The sequence below is a fragment of the Rutidosis leptorrhynchoides genome, chromosome 6, assembly GCF_046630445.1.
Source record: "Rutidosis leptorrhynchoides isolate AG116_Rl617_1_P2 chromosome 6, CSIRO_AGI_Rlap_v1, whole genome shotgun sequence".
NCBI lineage: Eukaryota > Viridiplantae > Streptophyta > Magnoliopsida > Asterales > Asteraceae > Rutidosis > Rutidosis leptorrhynchoides.
This window is the reverse complement of record NC_092338.1, coordinates 24,737,517-24,757,960: the sequence shown is the minus strand read 5'-3', so window position 1 is coordinate 24,757,960 and position 20,444 is coordinate 24,737,517. Positions and strand designations below refer to the sequence as shown.

The following is a 20,444-nucleotide window of genomic DNA, read 5'->3' as shown; positions in this document are numbered from 1 at the left end:
AATAATTGCCGTATAAAAAATTATGTATTGTTGTTGTAACTTTATTTAAATTAGGGTTTATTATCTTTATATTTATGGTTATGTTTACCTTTTATGTATAATTAATTTACATGATTATAATTACTTGTTGAAGTATATTTTAAACAAAATTTATATCTCTATCACTTGGAATTGGTTTAATTAAATTAATTATAATTACTTATTGAAGTAAAATTTGTATCTCTATCATTTGGAATTATTATCAAATATTCAAAACATTCTCTACAATACAGTATATGTTAATAATGCTTATTTATTTTTTGCTTGTTGTACAAAGTATTTTACTCTGTGTTATATTAATTAAAAAGTCGTAAGAATTATATTATTATTATTATTATTATTATTTTAAAAAGCAGCAAAACATTTTATCAAACCAAAACCAAAAGAATACATCAAAACAATATACATATAGGCCAATGGCCACAACTTAAAATAAATAGAAGTAATTTCTTTACTTAGAGTAAAATAGTCTAAGAGTAGAGAAAATCCTTCCTCTTAAAATTTTATGGATAGAGTGTTATTATTATTATATATTATATATTATTATTATTATTATTATATTATATTATATTATATATATATATATATATTATATATATATATATATATATATATATATATAGTGGTAGGATCAAGAGGGAAGTAACCATTCGGGGAAAAGCGGGGGGAAACAAAAACTTTTTTTTTTCGTTTTTTGAAAAAACTTTGTTCACAAACATTATAGATGAGATGAAAATATGAACATTTAGTAGAGACACTTTGTGATAAATGTTTTTTTTATTTTGGCGGGAAAACGCTCGAAGAAGTAATATATAACAATTATCGTGTTTTTCGAGCGTATTTTGAGGTTTTAGCTATTGGGGTTTAGATGTTAGGGTTTAGATATTAGGGTTTATAGGGTTTAGAAATTTAGGGTTTAGGGTTTAGATTTAGGATTTAGATTGAGTTTTTAACACGAACGGTTTAGAGTTTAGGGTTTAGGGTTTAGGGTTTGGTGTTTTGGGTTTATGGACCCAAAACACTAAACCCTAAACCCTAAACCTTAAACACTAAACTCTAAATCGGGCTAAATTTTACTTCACAAAACATGAAGAAAAAAAACGTTCACATTCTTCACGAACAATATTATCTTGAATGTTATTTTTGTCGATCGTTTTCACGCCTAAATAATAACATTCATCACGAAGTGTCTCTTCTAAATGTTCATATTTTCGTGTGATCTTGATGCCGGGAAAAAAAAATTAAAAAAAAACGAAAAAAAATAAAATTTTGCTTCCCCCCGCTTCCCCCGATTGGTTACTTCCCCATTGATCCTGCCCCTATATATATATATATATATATATATATATATATATATATATATATATATATATATATATAGTACGGAGTATTATTTTTCTGTAGATCAGTGAGATTAAAGTATTAGCATCACATATTCACATGACAAGAGATTATTTTAAGATGCTGGTGAAAATAATTAAATTAAATATTACACTTATTTTGGACTGTTGTTTAATGCGATGTGTAGGGCAGGGTTGTTTTTGAAATATTTTAAACAAGAATCTGGCGGTAGAGTTCCCGTTGAGTACATAATCACTATCAAGCCCACACCCCTAAGAATTTGAAAATTAACATTAAAACCCCTACTGTTTATTATTAGTATGAAGCTAGTCCTTTAAGTTTTGAATCAGGTCATTTAGGAGTTAGGACAAATGGTTGGCTAATTTACATTTACATTTACATTTACAATAACTATATCAGCCAACATCAATGAACAGTAACCAAAGCCACCGAGCCGATGAACAGCTTTTTTTTTTTTTTCGGTTCATGTTTTGCCCAACGAAGTGGCAGACCTTTTTACTAGTTTTTAATTCAAGTGTTCGTTACAAAGAACAGTTCTACAAAATGTTGGAAAACACATATGCACATGTCTCTTACGATTATCAGATTCTATCCACAAATCTAAGAGCATTTTTTATATAGATATTTTTTAATTTTAATATGCTTCTCAAAATAACTGTTTGTTTTATAATAGCAACAAAATTATAAATTATTTCAAGTAGATATGATATATTATTAACCAAAAGTATAACTATTAAGATCTTACACCCATGTCAATTCCAATTGATAGATTAGTTATGTCTAAATTAGCTAGTTTGAGTTACTCCTACATGATACGGAGTAGTACGTAACACAACAATAAAATCCATTTTTTTATTTTTTACAAAATAAACATATTTATGGTCTGATATTCAAACCCTGTTGACTTTATTAATTAAGTATATTTGAATCTAGTTGTAAGTTAGAAATGTTTAAGGGTGTGTTAAACATAATGATTAATTGTTGAATGACACATAAACCAAATGCTTCATAAAGTGAATAATTCAAAGGATCTGAATCAAAATATTTGTGAGAAAAATTTCACTGAAAGTTTAAAATCGGTTTTAAAAGTTTAAATTTGTTATTAACAAATTTTTTCCAAGATTTACGTAAAAAACTGATTGTAAGACTTTAAATAAACGATGGATTTGGAAAAATCGAAACCTTAGGGCGTTTGGTAAGACAAAATGGACTATCCCGATCAGTGGCGGATCCAGAACATTTTGTTACTGGTAGCACAAAAAAATTTCATGACCAGCCTTGCGAGTTGTCGATATTTTTTTTTTTTACCGAAAATCAAAAGACTAACTTTTATAAATTCAAGCATTTTATATGTAACACACAAATATTTAAGTAAAATTTCAGTATATTATTTTTTGAAAGTATTTAAATGTTTTGTATTTTCTTATATGTTTTTAGAATTTTCTAATGACAGTCCTAAGGGTCTGTCAATTAAAAATATGCATGTTTTACTTCTACATTAGAAATAACCACTCACTTCCTTCAAAAAACTACCCTCAACTAACAAAATGTACAATCATTTTCTACATAATTTTAGTTCTTATTGATAGTCCTTAGGACTGTCATTAGAAAAGTCTATTTTTAAAATAAGGTTTAGTTTAATAAATGTTAAGAGGCTTTAAGTAATGAAAAGTAAAAACTTGTTATGTTTAATGAAATAAATTGTCTAGTTTGCTTCACTCCATCTTTAATTATCTATCATATCAACTATATATAGACTATTACTTTTGTTTTATAATTTATTTATTTTTCTTTTAGTATTCTTATTTATTTCCTAGTATCATATCATCTATTTATTTATTTATATATACTCATCCCTTTTTACAAATAGAGGTGAAACTGTACAAGAACACAAGTTGAAGTTCTAAAATATAAAGTGTTTACTAATAAAAGGGAGAATAAAGAAATATGTCATAAAAAGCAACGAGTGGGTCAGAGTATTAGCCATCTTCATCCTAATTTCCTAAAACTAACTCGTCTTCTTCCTCCTAATTATCCTCTTAAAAATTCAACCTGCAACTCTAAAATTAAACACGAATCTAAATTTATTTCTTGTTCTTTCATCTCATAACTTCAATAATATGACTATAACTACCCAAAACAGCACCCATATCTTAAGAAGACTGGTTGCACTTTCATATTATTCAAGAAAACTCTAAAAAATTTACACTTCGTTGGCTAGATTGACTGGTAGCAAGTGCTACCAGTCAATACAAGGTAGATCCGCCCCTGATCCTGATGGCGGTTAATGAAATTCAAGTAAAATGTTCCCAAGTGATATCGCATATATTGAAATAGACGTCTCTCGAGCTGAACCAATGGCTTGTTGACCCGAAAGTGTTTCCAATGGATATCGCATAGATTAAAATGTTTGATTTTTTTAGTACATTTATTTTCTCTTTTGCTTCTGATATCTTGCTAGAAGACTTAGTAAATTGTAATTTTTAAAAAATATTAATTTTATTTTTTAATTATATAAAAAAAAACTATATTTGTCCACAAAGTTTTAAATATTCCCTTTTCGTTATAAATACATTATTCATTGTGTAACAAATGAAAGAAATAAAAAGTTAAGTGGGTAGAGATAAAAAAATATTTTAAACAACAAACAAACACACTAATTTTTTCCACAAAGGAACACGAACTCACAACTTCAGGTTAATAAGTTTCCTCTAATAGAAAAGATAATACTACATTTGATTGGATAGAACTTAGAAGTATAATTAGTAGGATTATTTAAAACTATGTGTGATTAACGTGAACATGTAGTTATTGTTTTTAGACTATATGAGAAATGTACAAACTTTATAGTATGAAATTTACATAAGTGACCTTTAATCACGCACCTCGAGAGCAAAGGTAAATCTATGGTTATTAGTTTGAACTAGAAAAATATTCGACCGCGCGTTGCTGCGGTTGTATTCAACGCGCAGTCAAATTTCGATATGTTGTTTGGTACCTAATATATCTAATATGTTGAGTTGTTTGTTATACGTGTTTGTATATGTATGAATATAGCCCGAAATATTTAGTGTTTTTTAACCATGTCCGTTTCGCGCGTAGTTAGTCCCGTTGTGTTTGTTAGATTTTTCCGAGTTGAACGGTGATTTCGGAAAAATTTAACTCGCACCGAGCGAGAAGAAAGGGCCCGTTAAAAATTCGGGTGGAATTAGTTTCTTTTATTTTAATAAAATTATATATTTACGCTTTCTACCCCTGAAAAAGTGTAAAGTTGAGGGACCGTTGTGTAAATTGAGCCGGATTTGAGGGACCGTTTGTAGTGTGAACGCACCGAAATAACTGTAACGACGAAATCCGCCACGCATCCGAAATAACTGTAGCGACGAAATCCGCCACGCATTTTAGTATATATAGGTATAATAATATAATATAATATAATATAATATAATATAATATAATATAATGTGTTGTACTCGTAATTTGCGGTTTCTCTTCTCAAGTTGTAATAATCTTGATTATATTAAAAGGCCATAAAATATAGTGTATAGTTTAGTTACAAACTTTGTTAGGGGCATCTTTTGATCGTATCGCACAGGGCATTAAATACTTCAGGACCGGCCCTGGTTAATCTCATGTATGTTAAAATGTGTTTTTAGGTGTTAATTAGCTAATCATAGCCGCAATGTAAATTATATCCATAGTGACATTTAATAATAATTTGCTCTTTGCCTTTAAAAAAAAAACAATAGTATGAATGGGAAAATTCGTAATTAAAGAATATTTAAATATAAAATACTCCATAAAAGTTGTGATGTGGTTCAGCGGTTGGTGCATGCCTCCTTTAAGGAAGGTCAGGAGTTCGACCCCCGTTGGCTACATATTAAAAACACAATTTCATCTCTGCCATGAAGTATATCCGGGGAAGGAGTTTTACTTGGCCGTGCCCTTGGATCGGTTTCAAGGTTTCCTCTCGGGCAGCGATAAGGGCGGGGTTATTATCGCTGCATCGCCATAGTCGAAACGGGAGATGATCGCAACAGGTGATTTAGTCCCCCTCAAATGATCTCAATCGCTTTAAAAAAAATATACTCCATATTTTTAGTCAAATGAACCATTGTTATTAACAAAAACTTTACGTTTTTTCTCTCTATCTCCCGAATATCAAAATGTAAAATTTTGTGCACATATATTTTTGTATACATACGTCGGTCGTGTCTTTGCGTAAAGATGACACGATCTTAAAAAAGATCGATATGACTTTGTTGACAAGCATTCTCAAATGCTTTCACATTATTCCACACAAAAATCATAAAGATCCTCACCCCTCACCCACTAAATAACTACAGTATTCAACTAATTTACAAATCATTTGTAAATCATAAAATTGTATGATTAGGTATAAAAACGATGTATCCTAGAGAGAGAGTGTGGAGAGAGAAATTCCAAAACTACCAAACAAGAGGGGTGAGGGAGAGATCAAATCAGGCGGGCACGAGTGGTAATCGAGGGAAATACAATGGTGACTCTAGTTTCGATTATAGGTGGAAATTCGGTTCACGATTAACATCGTTCATGTTCTTCAACTTTCCCGAAAGATGGACGATAACGGATCTATGGAGGGTGTTTAGGAAATACGGCTCAGTAAGGGATGTTTACATTGCAAGGAATCGATTAAGAAATGGGCACAGATTCGCTTTCGTCAGGTTTGGAGAGGTCCCAGATGAAGGCAGATTGATTAGATCACTGGAAACCATAAGATTTGAAGGGGAAGCGATTAGGGTTTTCAGGGCGACAAATAGGAAAAACGAAACAACTAAGGGGTATGGTCACAACGAAATACCAAATCATCCTGGTTTCTTTAGACCGGAATTCATCAACAGACATGTTAAAGATGGGTGGTCTTTTAAAGATGCAGTTCATGAAAAAAAAGAAGATTTAAGAGATAAGTTGGATAATAGAAAGGAAGATTTAAGAGAAAGGTTGGATAAGAGAAGGGGTGATAATAAGCATGCTCAAAATGATCTGAGGGATAAGATCAATGTTACTAGGGAGAAAAAAAACAACAGCCCTAATAGCCACCAGCACTCAAAAAATTTTTCTAATGCGTCGAAGATGGTGGTGATCGAGGATGTGAACTGCAATGTTCAAGTTTTACAAAATGCAATAATTGGTTATGTCTCGTCTCTAGAAGTCTTGAGCAAAGTGGATAGTTTATGTAATATGGATGGTCTAATAAACTATACAATAAAGTATCTTGGGGGTTTAAAAGTAATGTTGATCCTAGATGAGTTTCAAACAGCAGAAAACATCCTAGAGAACTCAAATCATCCGGTGGCTAGTTGGCTCTCGAATATACACAGTTGGGAAGAAACTTGCTCAAATGGCAGGTTAGTCTGGCTTTCGATAAGAGGTGTCCCGATCCATTGCTGGAACGAAAACACTTTCATGTCAATTGCTAATTGGTGGGGTTCTGTATTAGAAATGGACAACTGCATGATTATTGAAAAGCAAAATCAAAATCTAGTAATTGGTAGAGTATTGGTGAAATGTGGTTCTACCAAGAACATTAATGAAACAATCATGCTAAAGCACAAAAATAAAGTAGTTCATGTCAATGTGTTTGAAGACTCAAATAAGGAGGTTGAAGTTGATTTTTGCAATGAAAAGTTCTCAGTCCCAGATCAAGATGACGAATTGTTTAGTCCTAATAACAAAGATAAGGAAGCAGACGATGAAAAGGATGAGGATAATTATGATGATGTAAATGATTCGTTTAGTTCCGATGAAGATGATGATTTTCAGATCGAAGACACATATGACCGGTCAGAAGACGTCCAGGATAACGGTGGTGAAGCTAACTTTTCCGGCAACATAAATTCAAATCAAGAAGAGCAAGGGTCTTGCATGGGAGAAAGTGAAAGCAATAAAAACGGTCATAATGAAGATGAGAATGTCGAGAAAAAAGTTAAGTTTTGTGTAGGTTCCAAAAATGTCAGTAAGGATGTTGGTGTAGAAATCGACATGGTATTGGAAACACAATCTGCTTCGAGAACTGAGAAGTCATGCGCAAACCCTATAATCTCTAAAGTCACGGATAACCTAAATCAAGTAAACCCAATTGCCAGCCCAATTCCAAAAGATTGTGAACCCACCAGCCCAAAACCCGATCCTAATTCAAACCATAGCCCAAAATGTGCCTTTAATCCATCACCAAACACTTTTCCAAGTCCAAATCCAATACCCCCAAATCCAATTCCAAACACTTTACCAAACACCTTACCAAATCCAATACCAAACACAAAAAATATCCCTAATCCACAAAAAAGCTCCAGCCCATTATTGTTTCCAAGCCCAAACCCCACCTCCCCTAATCCTCAAATAAATTCTAGCCCATGTCATGTCACTAACCCAAATTCAAATTCTTCTGTGTTCCCCCACCTTTCCAAAGCGCATAGTTATCCCACCACCAAGATTAATCACACAAGAAACTCTCCTACACAAAAGCGTTTTTATTCTGTTCCAATTGCCAACCGTTCGAAACCAATCAATCCATCTAAAACCTTCTGTTCTAGCCAAATCCCAAACTCTTTTTCCCCCATTATTCAAACCCGACATCTAACTCCTCATGAACCAAATAGTATAGTCCCTGATCACCACAACCCCAATCTGCAATGTTACTCACCTAAAGAACATCCAACAAACCAAAATCCAAATCATTCCCCAAAACGATCTTTTCGACACCAAACCGCTACAGAATTTCCATCCCCCAATCAATCTACAAGCCCAATCTCCAGAATCAATTTTGATGAGGAGATTGAAATCCCAGATGCCCCTAAACCGAAGCTAAAACTCAAACAAAGATTCAAATCAAACACCTCAAATCACACCACAATCTCAACCAGTAACCGCTCCAGCTCTACTATATGCCTCAATTGCATCAGAAGCACACCTGCGAGAACTACTCCTGGCAACTGGAAATCCTCCTCTAGACTCATGAGGATGAAATCTGTGGCTCGCTTAGGAAGTAACAAGAAGAAAAAAGCTGTTTGTGATAAATGCAATTCAGGCTCAGTTTCGATAATGAACAACTCAAAGAAACATGTGAATACCTCAAGAAGCCAAAAACAACCAAACAACAGTAGACCTTCTGCTTCAATCAACACCTCATGTGATTCTATCAGGAGCAACAACAGCATCAATAAAGTTAACAATTGTGGCACGTCCAAAGCAAACATCAACAAAGAGGTATTTGAATATGGAAAGAAACTTGGCCTTAAGTGGCCTGATGCAGGAAAATTGCAACAGTAAGTATTTTCACCCTTCTCGTCTATTGATATTCTCTATGAAGATAATTTCTATAAACATTAGAGGCTTTGCAAAAGATGGTGCGTTCGGTTGGGTAAAAGACCTATGTAGGGAAGAGAAACCGGACATATTGTGTGTTCAAGAGACGAAAAGTAAAAACATAAGTATGACCTGGGCTACTAGCTTGTGGTGGAATTCTTGTGTTGGTATGATTCAAAAGGAGGCCATAGGAAATTCAGGGGGTTTGCTTCTTATGTGGGACACGTCCTCATTTTCTGTTGATGATTTTGTTGAAAAAGAGCATTTCATTGCGATTAAAGGAAATTGGATAAGTACAAAAAAGGAATCCATTGTGGCAAATGTGTATGGTCCTCAAGATGATGTCGGAAAAAAGTTGATGTGGGAAACCTTAGAAACTCTTATGAAAAAAGTTGATACTAGTTGGTTATTTTGCGGGGATTTTAATGAAGTACGAGATGAAGAAGAGAGATTCAATAGTGTCTACATTCCTAGTCGTGCGTCAAGATTCAATGATTTTATTTCAAACAACAACTTGATTGATATTCCTCTTGGAGGAAGAAAGTTCACTCGAGTATGCGACAATGGAATAAAAATGAGCAAGCTAGATCGATTCCTTGCAACCGAGAAATTTCTAACCTTGTGGGAAGACACTTCGGCTATTGTGATGGATAGAAAATTCTCGGACCATTGTCCGATAATGCTAAGAGATAAAGTAGTTGATTTTGGTCCAAAACCATTTAAATTCTTCAATGAATGGTTAAACATGGAGGGTGTGGATAAAATAATCAGAGATGCTTGGAGTGAGGAAATATTGGGAAGAAGGAAAGATTGTATTTTTCGTAATAAGTTAAAAAATGTGAAAAATGCGCTAAAAGAATGGAGAAGTTCAAATTTTAATAATGTAGATCAAGAAATTAAAGAGGTCAAAGCGAAAGTAGAAAAATGGGAAAAAGAAGCTGAAAATCGAACTTTAAGTGAACAAGAGAGACTTGAATGGATGGAAAATAGAAATAAATGGCTAAGCAAAGAGAGATCGAAGGCAAACATGCTTCGACAAAAGGCTAGAATTAAATGGATTATTGAAGGAGATGAGAACTCGAGCTACTTCCATACGGTGATTAGAAGGAACTATAATAAGATTAACATCAGAGGCATAGTTATAAATGGCATGTGGAATGAAAACGTGGCTGACATAAAAGATGCAATTCATAAGCACTTTAAAAGCCAATTTGAGAAAAAATGTGTGAACAGGCCGTCCATTGCTGAGCTCGAATATTCCTATCTATCAGACGAGCAACGATCATATTTAGAACAGCCTTTTACGGAAGAGGAAGTTTTCAAAGCATTAAAAAAGGGCCCCGACGGGTTCAATATGCGATTCTACAAGGAATATTGGGATCTATTAATGTAGCGACCCCGACAAATCGTCAAGTGACGGCGTCGTCTACGTATGGTCCCATTACATGGTTATAAGTATATATGACAAAGTTTGACCGAAAATATGTCGCATACATTTCATAAAGGATGTTTCAATGTTTACAAAAGTAATTCCCAAGACAAGTACTTAACAAAAGTTATTGTTCATACGAAACACGCGCGACATAGTTTAAAATAGCCAAAAAGACGCTCCACGTATGCAAGTATACTCGACATCCAATGCAAGTATCAAAAGTATGTGCGGAAACATGTATCACCTAAGTTCAAGGACCTGAGAAAACATAGAGAATCTGTCAACGAAAACCTTGGTGAAATCATAGGTTTAAATAAGTAAATGAGTAATAGTAAGTTGAACCACAAGATTTGCAACATCGATAAAGCCATAGTACATTCTAAAAGTTAATATTCACGAGCACCCAATTATCAAAGCTTAACGTTCCGTCCGTTGAATACCCCATCAATTAGTGCTAGAACAACACTGTTCCCGAAAATATATTTCATTCGTAAACGGTAGCGAACCGTTTGAATGAGGGTTTGTCAAACCCATATGGCCATATAACATAAGTTCTCGCTTACACCATCTGATGTAACTAATGATAATCGGATTGAGGATTTTCGTTCTAAACTCGTATGTAGAATGTTTGTTTTCCCGTTCTTGTGTTCACTTAGTTCAAAAGAATCGTTTATGTTTTCTCATCCCAAAAATAAGTTCAAAAGAGTAAAAAGTGGGACTATGATCTCACCTTGTATGCACGAACCAAAAAGTACTTCGACAAGTAACGTGTGCAAAGAACAATGCTAGTCTTGACCTAAACAAATAGGTTGTATCAATAACGATAGTCACGAAGGGTCAAAGATGTTCAATTAGTCCTATGGCTCAATACGACTCGATTAATATAGCATGTGAAGCAAATTGTCAAGTTTCATGCAAGACACAAGTATAAAAGCATGTTAGAACGATTGTAATAAAGTTTGAGTTGACATTTCAAAACCTTACCATTAGAAAGGAAATCTTATTACGTTTCCAACGATATTTGATTCATCGAAAACGGAGTTACGGTCAAAAAGTTATGGCCAAAACAAGTTTGCTGAAGTTCGGATGAAACAGGCAATTGTCACGGCGCGACAAATTGCTCCGCGGCGCGACAAATGCCTATGTTGAAGGTCAGAAAGCTTGAAAAACATGTTCTAAAATCACCCTTTGGGCCACGGCGCGACAAACTGCTCCGCGGCGCGACAATGGCCGTGGCCTGGTCCCTGGCCTGTTTCACTTGTTCAAGGCTTGGTAAAATTTCAAACAAACGCAAAACTCAAACCGTAAACAATTAGAAAGCGTATCTTATACCGTTGGAAAGCTCTTTTGACAAGGAACACAACTAAACATGTTTCATCAAACAAAAACAACATTTTCCATAACCGATTTCTCGTCAAGTGATCGTTTAAAAGTCCATTTTCAAAGTTTCAAGTTCATCAATTGCATTTTAAGTTTCGGGAATCCAATTTACACATACGATATGCCGTTTCGAAGGTAATTAAGCATACATTACAACTAATCACTAAAAATTAACATTCCATGGCATTCAAGCATCAAAAGTTCATGTCAAGAACTATCAAACCCTAGTCAAACATCACAAAATCAATATTCATGTTTTTGAAGTTTTCTTAATCAACCTACGCATCAAAACGAAGCTAGTGATACTAGTAACACAATTAAAACATGCACTTTAACAATCTAACAACATTAACTCATCCGAAATCAAGGATTAAGCAAACCCATTTCAAGTTCATGCTAGTTACTCCAAAAACAACAAATCGAGCAAACCAAACATATATTCATGTTAGACTTGAGCCATAGACACTAATTAACACTTTTATAAGTTAAAAACATCAAGAACACAAAATCTAGTGATTTTAGAAAGTTACCCAAATGAGATGAAGTTGGTATGGAATCGAAGAGGAGATCACGAGGAGTTCAAATATGTAATTTGTTTGGCAAGATGACCGCTAGCTCGATTTTGGATGATGAATCTTTGTATGGAAGTTGAGAGAAAAGTTGAAGTAGTAAGAGTGAAAGAGATGAGATTGAATGGATGAGAATGAGGGTTGACTCTTTGACCTAGTCAAAAGTTTCAACCCTTGGCAAGTTTGGTCCCTCAACTTTAAACCGGGTGCGGGAATTACCTAAACGAGATAATTCAACGCATATTAACGGGATGTGTTATAAACATATAACGGAACTTAACTAGTTAAACGGAAAAGTAAACGGAAAAAGGCGGGATGTTACATTACCTACACCTTAAAAGAAATTTCGTCCCGAAATTTAAGTAGGCGTAGTAGTCGTTGTTTCTTCCTCGAGATCTTGCGTTTCCGAATTCACGAATAGATGAGGATACTTCCTTTGCATTTGATCTTGTCTTTCCCAAGTAAACTCGGGTCCTCTTTTGGCATTCCAACGAACCTTGACAATCGGGATTCGGCTTTGTTTCAATGTCTTGACGGAGGTGTCCACAATTTCAACCGGTTCCTCCACAAAATGAAGTTTGTCATCAATAGTAAGTTCTTCGAGAGGGATGACGATATCGGGTTCGGCAAGACACTTTTTCAAGTTAGATACATGGAAGGTAGGATGAACGGAGTTCAATTGAGGCGGAAGATCTAAACGATAAGCAACGGTTCCAATACGCTCCAAGATTTCGAAAGGACCAATATACCGCGGATTTAGCTTCCCGCGTTTCCCAAAACGGATTACACCCTTCCAAGGTGCGACTTTTAACATTACTCGGTCACCGACTTGAAATTCAAGATCGTTGCGTCGTTTGTCGGTATAGCTCTTTTGACGACTTCGGGCCGTCCTAAGCCTATCTCGGATTTGAAAGATTTTCTCGGTGGTTTCGTGAATGAGTTCGGGTCCAGTGATTTGCACGTCGCCTACCTCGACCCAACAAAGAGGTGAACGACATTTGCGGCCATATAGCGCTTCAAAAGGTGCGGCTTTAATACTCGCGTGATAACTATTGTTGTAAGAGAACTCGGCGAGAGGTAAGTGCTTGTCCCAAGCTTTTCCGAAATCAACCACGCAAGCTCGTAACATGTCCTCTAAGGTTTGAATTGTACGTTCGCTTTGTCCATCGGTTTGAGGATGATATGCGGTGCTCATGTCTAAACGCGTTCCCAACGCTTCTTGCAATGTACGCCAAAATCTAGAAACGAAACGGCCATCTCGGTCGGAGATAATCGATAAAGGTACACCGTGTCGGGCTACGATCTCCTTAATGTAAAGTTGTGCAAGTTTCTCCATTTTGTCCGTTTCTTTCATGGCAAGGAAGTGTGCGGATTTGGTGAGACGGTCAACAATAACCCAAATGGTATCATAACCGCCCGTCGTTTTTGGTAGCTTGGTGATAAAATCCATCGTTATCCTTTCCCACTTCCATTGCGGGATTTCGGGTTGTTGAAGTAGTCCGGACGGTCTTTGGTGTTCGGCTTTGACTTTGGAACATGTCAAACACTTGGAAACATAAGTAGCTACGTCCCTTTTGATGTTCGGCCACCAATATAGTTGTTTAAGGTCGTGGTACATCTTATTGGCACCGGGGTGAATCGAGTATCGTGACTTATGGGCTTCATCTAAAATAAGGCTTCGTAAGTCGCCATATCTAGGCACCCAAATTATTCCGGCGTAATATCGAAGTCCGGTCTCCTTAACTTCGAATCGGGAGACGAGAATGTTTAAAAGTTCGCGTGCGATGTTGTTGTCTTTAAGAGCCTCCTCTTGAGCTACCTGAATTTGGCTATTAAGGTTGGAGTGGATGGTGATGTTTAAAGCTCGGACACGAAGAGGCACCGCTCTTTCCTTTCGACTTAAGGCATCGGCCACTACATTTGCCTTTCCGGGGTGATAACGAAGCTCGCAATTATAATCGTTCAAGGTCTCAATCCACCTTCGTTGTCTCATGTTTAGTTGCTTTTGATCGAAGATATGTTGGAGACTTTTGTGATCGGTAAAGATGGTACTTTTGGTACCAAGAAGATGATGTCTCCATAACTTAAGTGCAAAGATGACGGCACCGAGTTCAAGATCATGTGTCGTGTAGTTTCGTTCGTGGACTTTGAGTTGTCGAGAGGCATAAGCAATGACTTTCTTTCGTTGCATTAATACGCATCCATAACCGTTTTTCGAGGCATCACAATATACAACAAAATCATCATTGCCTTCGGGAAGTGACAAGATAGGAGCGGTGGTTAGCTTAGTTTTCAAGATTTGAAAAGCAGTTTCTTGTTCGGATGTCCAAACGAATTTTCGTTCCTTGTGAGTTAACGCGGTTAGAGGGCGAGCGATTAAGGAGAAATCCTTGATGAATTTACGATAGTATCCGGCGAGACCCAAGAATTGACGAATTTGAGTAGGAGTAGTAGGAGTCTCCCATTTACTAATGGCTTCGATTTTCGCGGGATCGACTTTAATGCCTTGATCACTTACAACATGACCGAGGAATTGAACTTCCTTCAACCAAAATTCACACTTGGAGAACTTGGCATAGAGTTGTTCTTTTCTCAAGAGTTCAAGCACGAGTCGGAGATGTTCTTTGTGTTCCTCTTCGTTTTTAGAATAGATCAAAATATCATCGATGAACACGATAACGAATTTGTCGAGGTAAGGTTTGCACACGCGGTTCATGAGATCCATGAACACCGCCGGTGCGTTAGTGAGACCGAAAGGCATGACAAGGAACTCATAACTACCATAACGAGTCCGGAAAGCGGTTTTGGAGACATCTTCCCCCTTAACCCTTAGTTGATGATAACCCGAACGGAGATCGATTTTTGAATATACACGAGAACCTTGTAGTTGATCAAAGAGGTCATCGATGCGAGGAAGAGGATATCGGTTCTTAACCGTCAATTTGTTTAGTTCACGATAATCAATGCACATTCGTAGGGATCCGTCTTTCTTCTTGACGAACAAAATCGGAGCGCCCCATGGTGAATGGCTAGGTTGAATGAAACCACGGTCAAGTAACTCTTGGATTTGACTTTGTAATTCTTGTAATTCAGATGGAGCGAGTCTATACGGTGCACGCGCTACGGGTGCGGCTCCTGGAATAAGATCGATTTGAAATTCAACCGGTCGATGAGGTGGAAGACCCGGTAATTCGTCGGGAAATACATCGGAAAAGTCACTAACAATTGGCACATCTTCGATGAGCTTTTCGTCGGCCTCGACTTTCTTAACGTGAGCAAGAATCGCGAAACAACCCTTGCGAAGTAGCTTTCGAACTTTAAGGCACGAAACGAGATTGAGTCCGGTGCAATTTTTGTCACCATAGACAATCAATGGTTCATCATTCTCGATAGGAATTCGGATTGCGTGAAGATCGCAAAGAATGTGAGATTTATTTTTGACTAACCAATTCATACCGATTATTACATCAAAGCTTCCTAGTTCCATGGGTATCAAGTCAATTTCAAATTCCTTACCCAAAATTTTCAAAGTACACCCCCGGTAGTATGTGTCGGCACTTAAGAGTTTTCCGTCGGCCACTTCGATGGAATAAGTAGTATCTAAAGGGTGTGGTGGAGTGCAAAGGGTAGGAGCTAAAGTCTTGGACACAAAACATTTATCGGCACCCGAATCGAATAAGCAAGTAACATAAGAGTTGTTGAGAAGAAACGTACCCGTGACTAGTTCGTTGTCATCTCGGGCTTCCTCGGTGTTGATGTTAAAGGCTCGGCCTCGGTTGTTGGGGTTGGTTTTCTTTTTCGGGCATTCGTTCTTATAATGGCCCGTTTGGCCACATTCGTAACAAGTGACCGTTTTTGGAGGATTGGGCCCCTTTCGAGCGACGGGGGCGGTGCTTGTGCAATTGTTGGCCCTATGACCAACTCCTTGGCAACGGTGACAAATTAGCTTGTTACATTCGCCGTAATGATGTTTGTGGCACTTGTTGCACAAAGGTAAGTTTCCGACATAACCCTTCTTGCCGTCGTTGTTGAAGGGCTTTTTGGTGAAGGTGTTGTTGTTGTAGTTAGTTGATGGAGTGGCTTCCCATTTCCTTTTGTTGCCACCCGACTTGTCCTCGGCCTTAGGAGCCGGCACTACGATTTCGTCAACCGTTTCGATTAATTGACGAGCCATGTTCATAGCGGCTTGATGAGTAGCGGGTTTGGATGACATCACCCCTTGTTTGATGCTTTTTGGAAGACCGAGCATGTAGAGCTCAATCCTTTGAGATTCGGGGTTAACAAGATTAGGACACATTAAGGATAGTTCGGCGAAGCGTTGATTATAAGCCTTAAGATCGTTTCCGACCGCTTTCAAAGCTCTTAGTTCTTCCTCGAGCTTTCGGGTTTCTTCGCGCGGAAAGTATTCGACAATCATCTTTTCCTTCAAATCGGCCCAAGAGAGGGCATGAGCTTCATCGGTACCCACCGATTGAACATAGGTGTTCCACCAAGTGAGAGCAACACCGGAGAACGTGTGGGTGGAGTATTTGACTTTGTCTTGATCCCGACAACCGCTTATGCTAAAGACGGCCTCGGTTTGTTCAAACCAACGAGTAAGCACAACCGGTCCACCGGTTCCATCATAAGTGTGAGGTTTGCACCCCATGAAAGCTTTGTAGGAGCATCCCTCGTTTGAGTTACCGGCCCCATTGTTGTTGTTGTTGTTGTGGTTGTTGTTATTGTTATTGTTGTTGGAAGAGTGACCGGCCATGGCCGCATCTACGGCGGTAGCTATCATCCGTTCGAGAGCTTGTTCGGGAGTTTCATTGCGGCGTACACGACGAGGAGCCATTGTTCCTTCAAAACAAAATAATACCGTTGGTTAGTATTCTAAATAATACTAACCGTGATATGGGATAAAGATAGAGAGAAAATTATCCTTGACCCGCCTTAAATTCTTTATGTCATAATGTCGGTATGTTCATATGAGTCACCGTAATATAATTTCCGGGAATTATATTACCCTAATTCATATGTGCATTCGACATTACATCATATAGTCAAGGTGGTGTGTCAATTAAATCATATAACGCAAGATTTAGATAGAATTAGAGTAGATATGAGTAGAAGAGTTAGAGTATAAATGCACAATTTGTCAAGTAATTCCTATGTCAAGTCTATATGCCGGTTGTAGTCTAGACTCACCAATGTACCCTATGACTCGGGGTTGACACCAATGAACTCTAAATCCCTACAACCAAAGCTCTGATACCATTTGTAGCGACCCCGACAAATCGTCAAGTGACGGCGTCGTCTACGTATGGTCCCATTACATGGTTATAAGTATATATGACAAAGTTTGACCGAAAATATGTCGCATACATTTCATAAAGGATGTTTCAATGTTTACAAAAGTAATTCCCAAGACAAGTACTTAACAAAAGTTATTGTTCATACGAAACACGCGCGACATAGTTTAAAATAGCCAAAAAGACGCTCCACGTATGCAAGTATACTCGACATCCAATGCAAGTATCAAAAGTATGTGCGGAAACATGTATCACCTAAGTTCAAGGACCTGAGAAAACATAGAGAATCTGTCAACGAAAACCTTGGTGAAATCATAGGTTTAAATAAGTAAATGAGTAATAGTAAGTTGAACCACAAGATTTGCAACATCGATAAAGCCATAGTACATTCTAAAAGTTAATATTCACGAGCACCCAATTATCAAAGCTTAACATTCCGTCCGTTGAATACCCCATCAATTAGTGCTAGAACAACACTGTTCCCGAAAATATATTTCATTCGTAAACGGTAGCGAACCGTTTGAATGAGGGTTTGTCAAACCCATATGGCCATATAACATAAGTTCTCGCTTACACCATCTGATGTAACTAATGATAATCGGATTGAGGATTTTCGTTCTAAACTCGTATGTAGAATGTTTGTTTTCCCGTTCTTGTGTTCACTTAGTTCAAAAGAATCGTTTATGTTTTCTCATCCCAAAAATAAGTTCAAAAGAGTAAAAAGTGGGACTATGATCTCACCTTGTATGCACGAACCAAAAAGTACTTCGACAAGTAACGTGTGCAAAGAACAATGCTAGTCTTGACCTAAACAAATAGGTTGTATCAATAACGATAGTCACGAAGGGTCAAAGATGTTCAATTAGTCCTATGGCTCAATACGACTCGATTAATATAGCATGTGAAGCAAATTGTCAAGTTTCATGCAAGACACAAGTATAAAAGCATGTTAGAACGATTGTAATAAAGTTTGAGTTGACATTTCAAAACCTTACCATTAGAAAGGAAATCTTATTACGTTTCCAACGATATTTGATTCATCGAAAACGGAGTTACGGTCAAAAAGTTATGGCCAAAACAAGTTTGCTGAAGTTCGGATGAAACAGGCAATTGTCACGGCGCGACAAATTGCTCCGCGGCGCGACAAATGCCTATGTTGAAGGTCAGAAAGCTTGAAAAACATGTTCTAAAATCACCCTTTGGGCCACGGCGCGACAAACTGCTCCGCGGCGCGACAATGGCCGTGGCCTGGTCCCTGGCCTGTTTCACTTGTTCAAGGCTTGGTAAAATTTCAAACAAACGCAAAACTCAAACCGTAAACAATTAGAAAGCGTATCTTATACCGTTGGAAAGCTCTTTTGACAAGGAACACAACTAAACATGTTTCATCAAACAAAAACAACATTTTCCATAACCGATTTCTCGTCAAGTGATCGTTTAAAAGTCCATTTTCAAAGTTACAAGTTCATCAATTGCATTTTAAGTTTCGGGAATCCAATTTACACATACGATATGCCGTTTCGAAGGTAATTAAGCATACATTACAACTAATCACTAACAATTAACATTCCATGGCATTCAAGCATCAAAAGTTCATGTCAAGAACTATCAAACCCTAGTCAAACATCACAAAATCAATATTCATGTTTTTGAAGTTTTCTTAATCAACCTACGCATCAAAACGAAGCTAGTGATACTAGTAACACAATTAAAACATGCACTTTAACAATCTAACAACATTAACTCATCCGAAATCAAGGATTAAGCAAACCCATTTCAAGTTCATGCTAGTTACTCCAAAAACAACAAATCGAGTAAACCAAACATATATTCATGTTAGACTTGAGCCATAGACACTAATTAACACTTTTATAAGTTAAAAACATCAAGAACACAAAATCTAGTGATTTTAGAAAGTTACCCAAATGAGATGAAGTTGGTATGGAATCGAAGAGGAGATCACGAGGAGTTCAAATATGTAATTTGTTTGGCAAGATGACCGCTAGCTCGATTTTGGATGATGAATCTTTGTATGGAAGTTGAGAGAAAAGTTGAAGTAGTAAGAGTGAAAGAGATGAGATTGAATGGATGAGAATGAGGGTTGACTCTTTGACCTAGTCAAAAGTTTCAACCCTTGGCAAGTTTGGTCCCTCAACTTTAAACCGGGTGCGGGAATTACCTAAACGAGATAATTCAACGCATATTAACGGGATGTGTTATAAACATATAACGGAACTTAACTAGTTAAACGGAAAAGTAAACGGAAAAAGGCGGGATGTTACAATTAAAAAGTGATTTCATGAACGCAATAAATTGGTTTTGGGATAAAGGAGAAATTTCCAAGGGTTGCAATGCTTCTTTTATCTCCTTAATACCAAAAGTCAAGGATCCTCTCGGGCTCAACGATTACCGACCCATTAGCCTTATAGGAAGTTTTTATAAGATTGTGTCAAAAGTACTTTCGAATAGAATTCGTACGGTGATTCCAAATGTTGTTGATTTCGAACAAAGTGCTTTTTTGAAGGGTCGCTTTATCTTAGATGGGGTGTTGATTGCTAACGAGACGATAGACTACTACCAAAGAACCAAAAAGAAAGGGTTGGTTTTTAAAGTCGACTTTGAAAAGGCTTTTGATAGCCTAGATTGGGATTATCTACTGGAAGTCATGAGATGTATGGGATTCGGAAATAGATGGTGCAAGTGGATTATGGCATGCTTACAATCAACGTCGATTTCGGTTCTTGTAAACGGGTCCCCAACGGAGGAGTTTTCAATGGGTAGAGGCGTCCGGCAAGGCGATCCTCTTTCCCCGTTCTTATTTATATTAGCGGTTGAAGGTTTTAATATTCTTGCCAAAGCGGCGGTGGATAGAGAATTGTTTAAGGGTATGGAAGTTGGAAGTAACAATATAGTCGTATCACACCTTCAATACGCGGATGATACGATTCTCTTCGGAGATTGGAGATTCGATAACTTGAAAAGTCTTATGAATTTACTTAAATGCTTCGAATTAACGTCGGGACTAAA

At 36.9% G+C, this 20,444-nt stretch overlaps 1 protein-coding gene across 1 annotated transcript; it reads left to right on the top strand.

Annotated features, from left to right (window-relative positions):
• The first annotated feature begins 8,743 nt into the window (after positions 1-8,743).
• Positions 8,744-10,138, top strand: LOC139853474 (uncharacterized). Its single transcript, XM_071842868.1, has one exon. The coding sequence runs from the start codon at positions 8,744-8,746 to the stop codon at positions 10,136-10,138; it is 1,395 nt and encodes a 464-aa protein (XP_071698969.1).
• Positions 10,139-20,444: the final 10,306 nt, after the last annotated feature.

Coding starts and splice junctions, on each gene's coding strand:
- LOC139853474 (XM_071842868.1), top strand. CDS start 8,744: ATGAAGATAATTTCTATAAACATTAGAGGCTTTGCAAAAGATGGTGCG.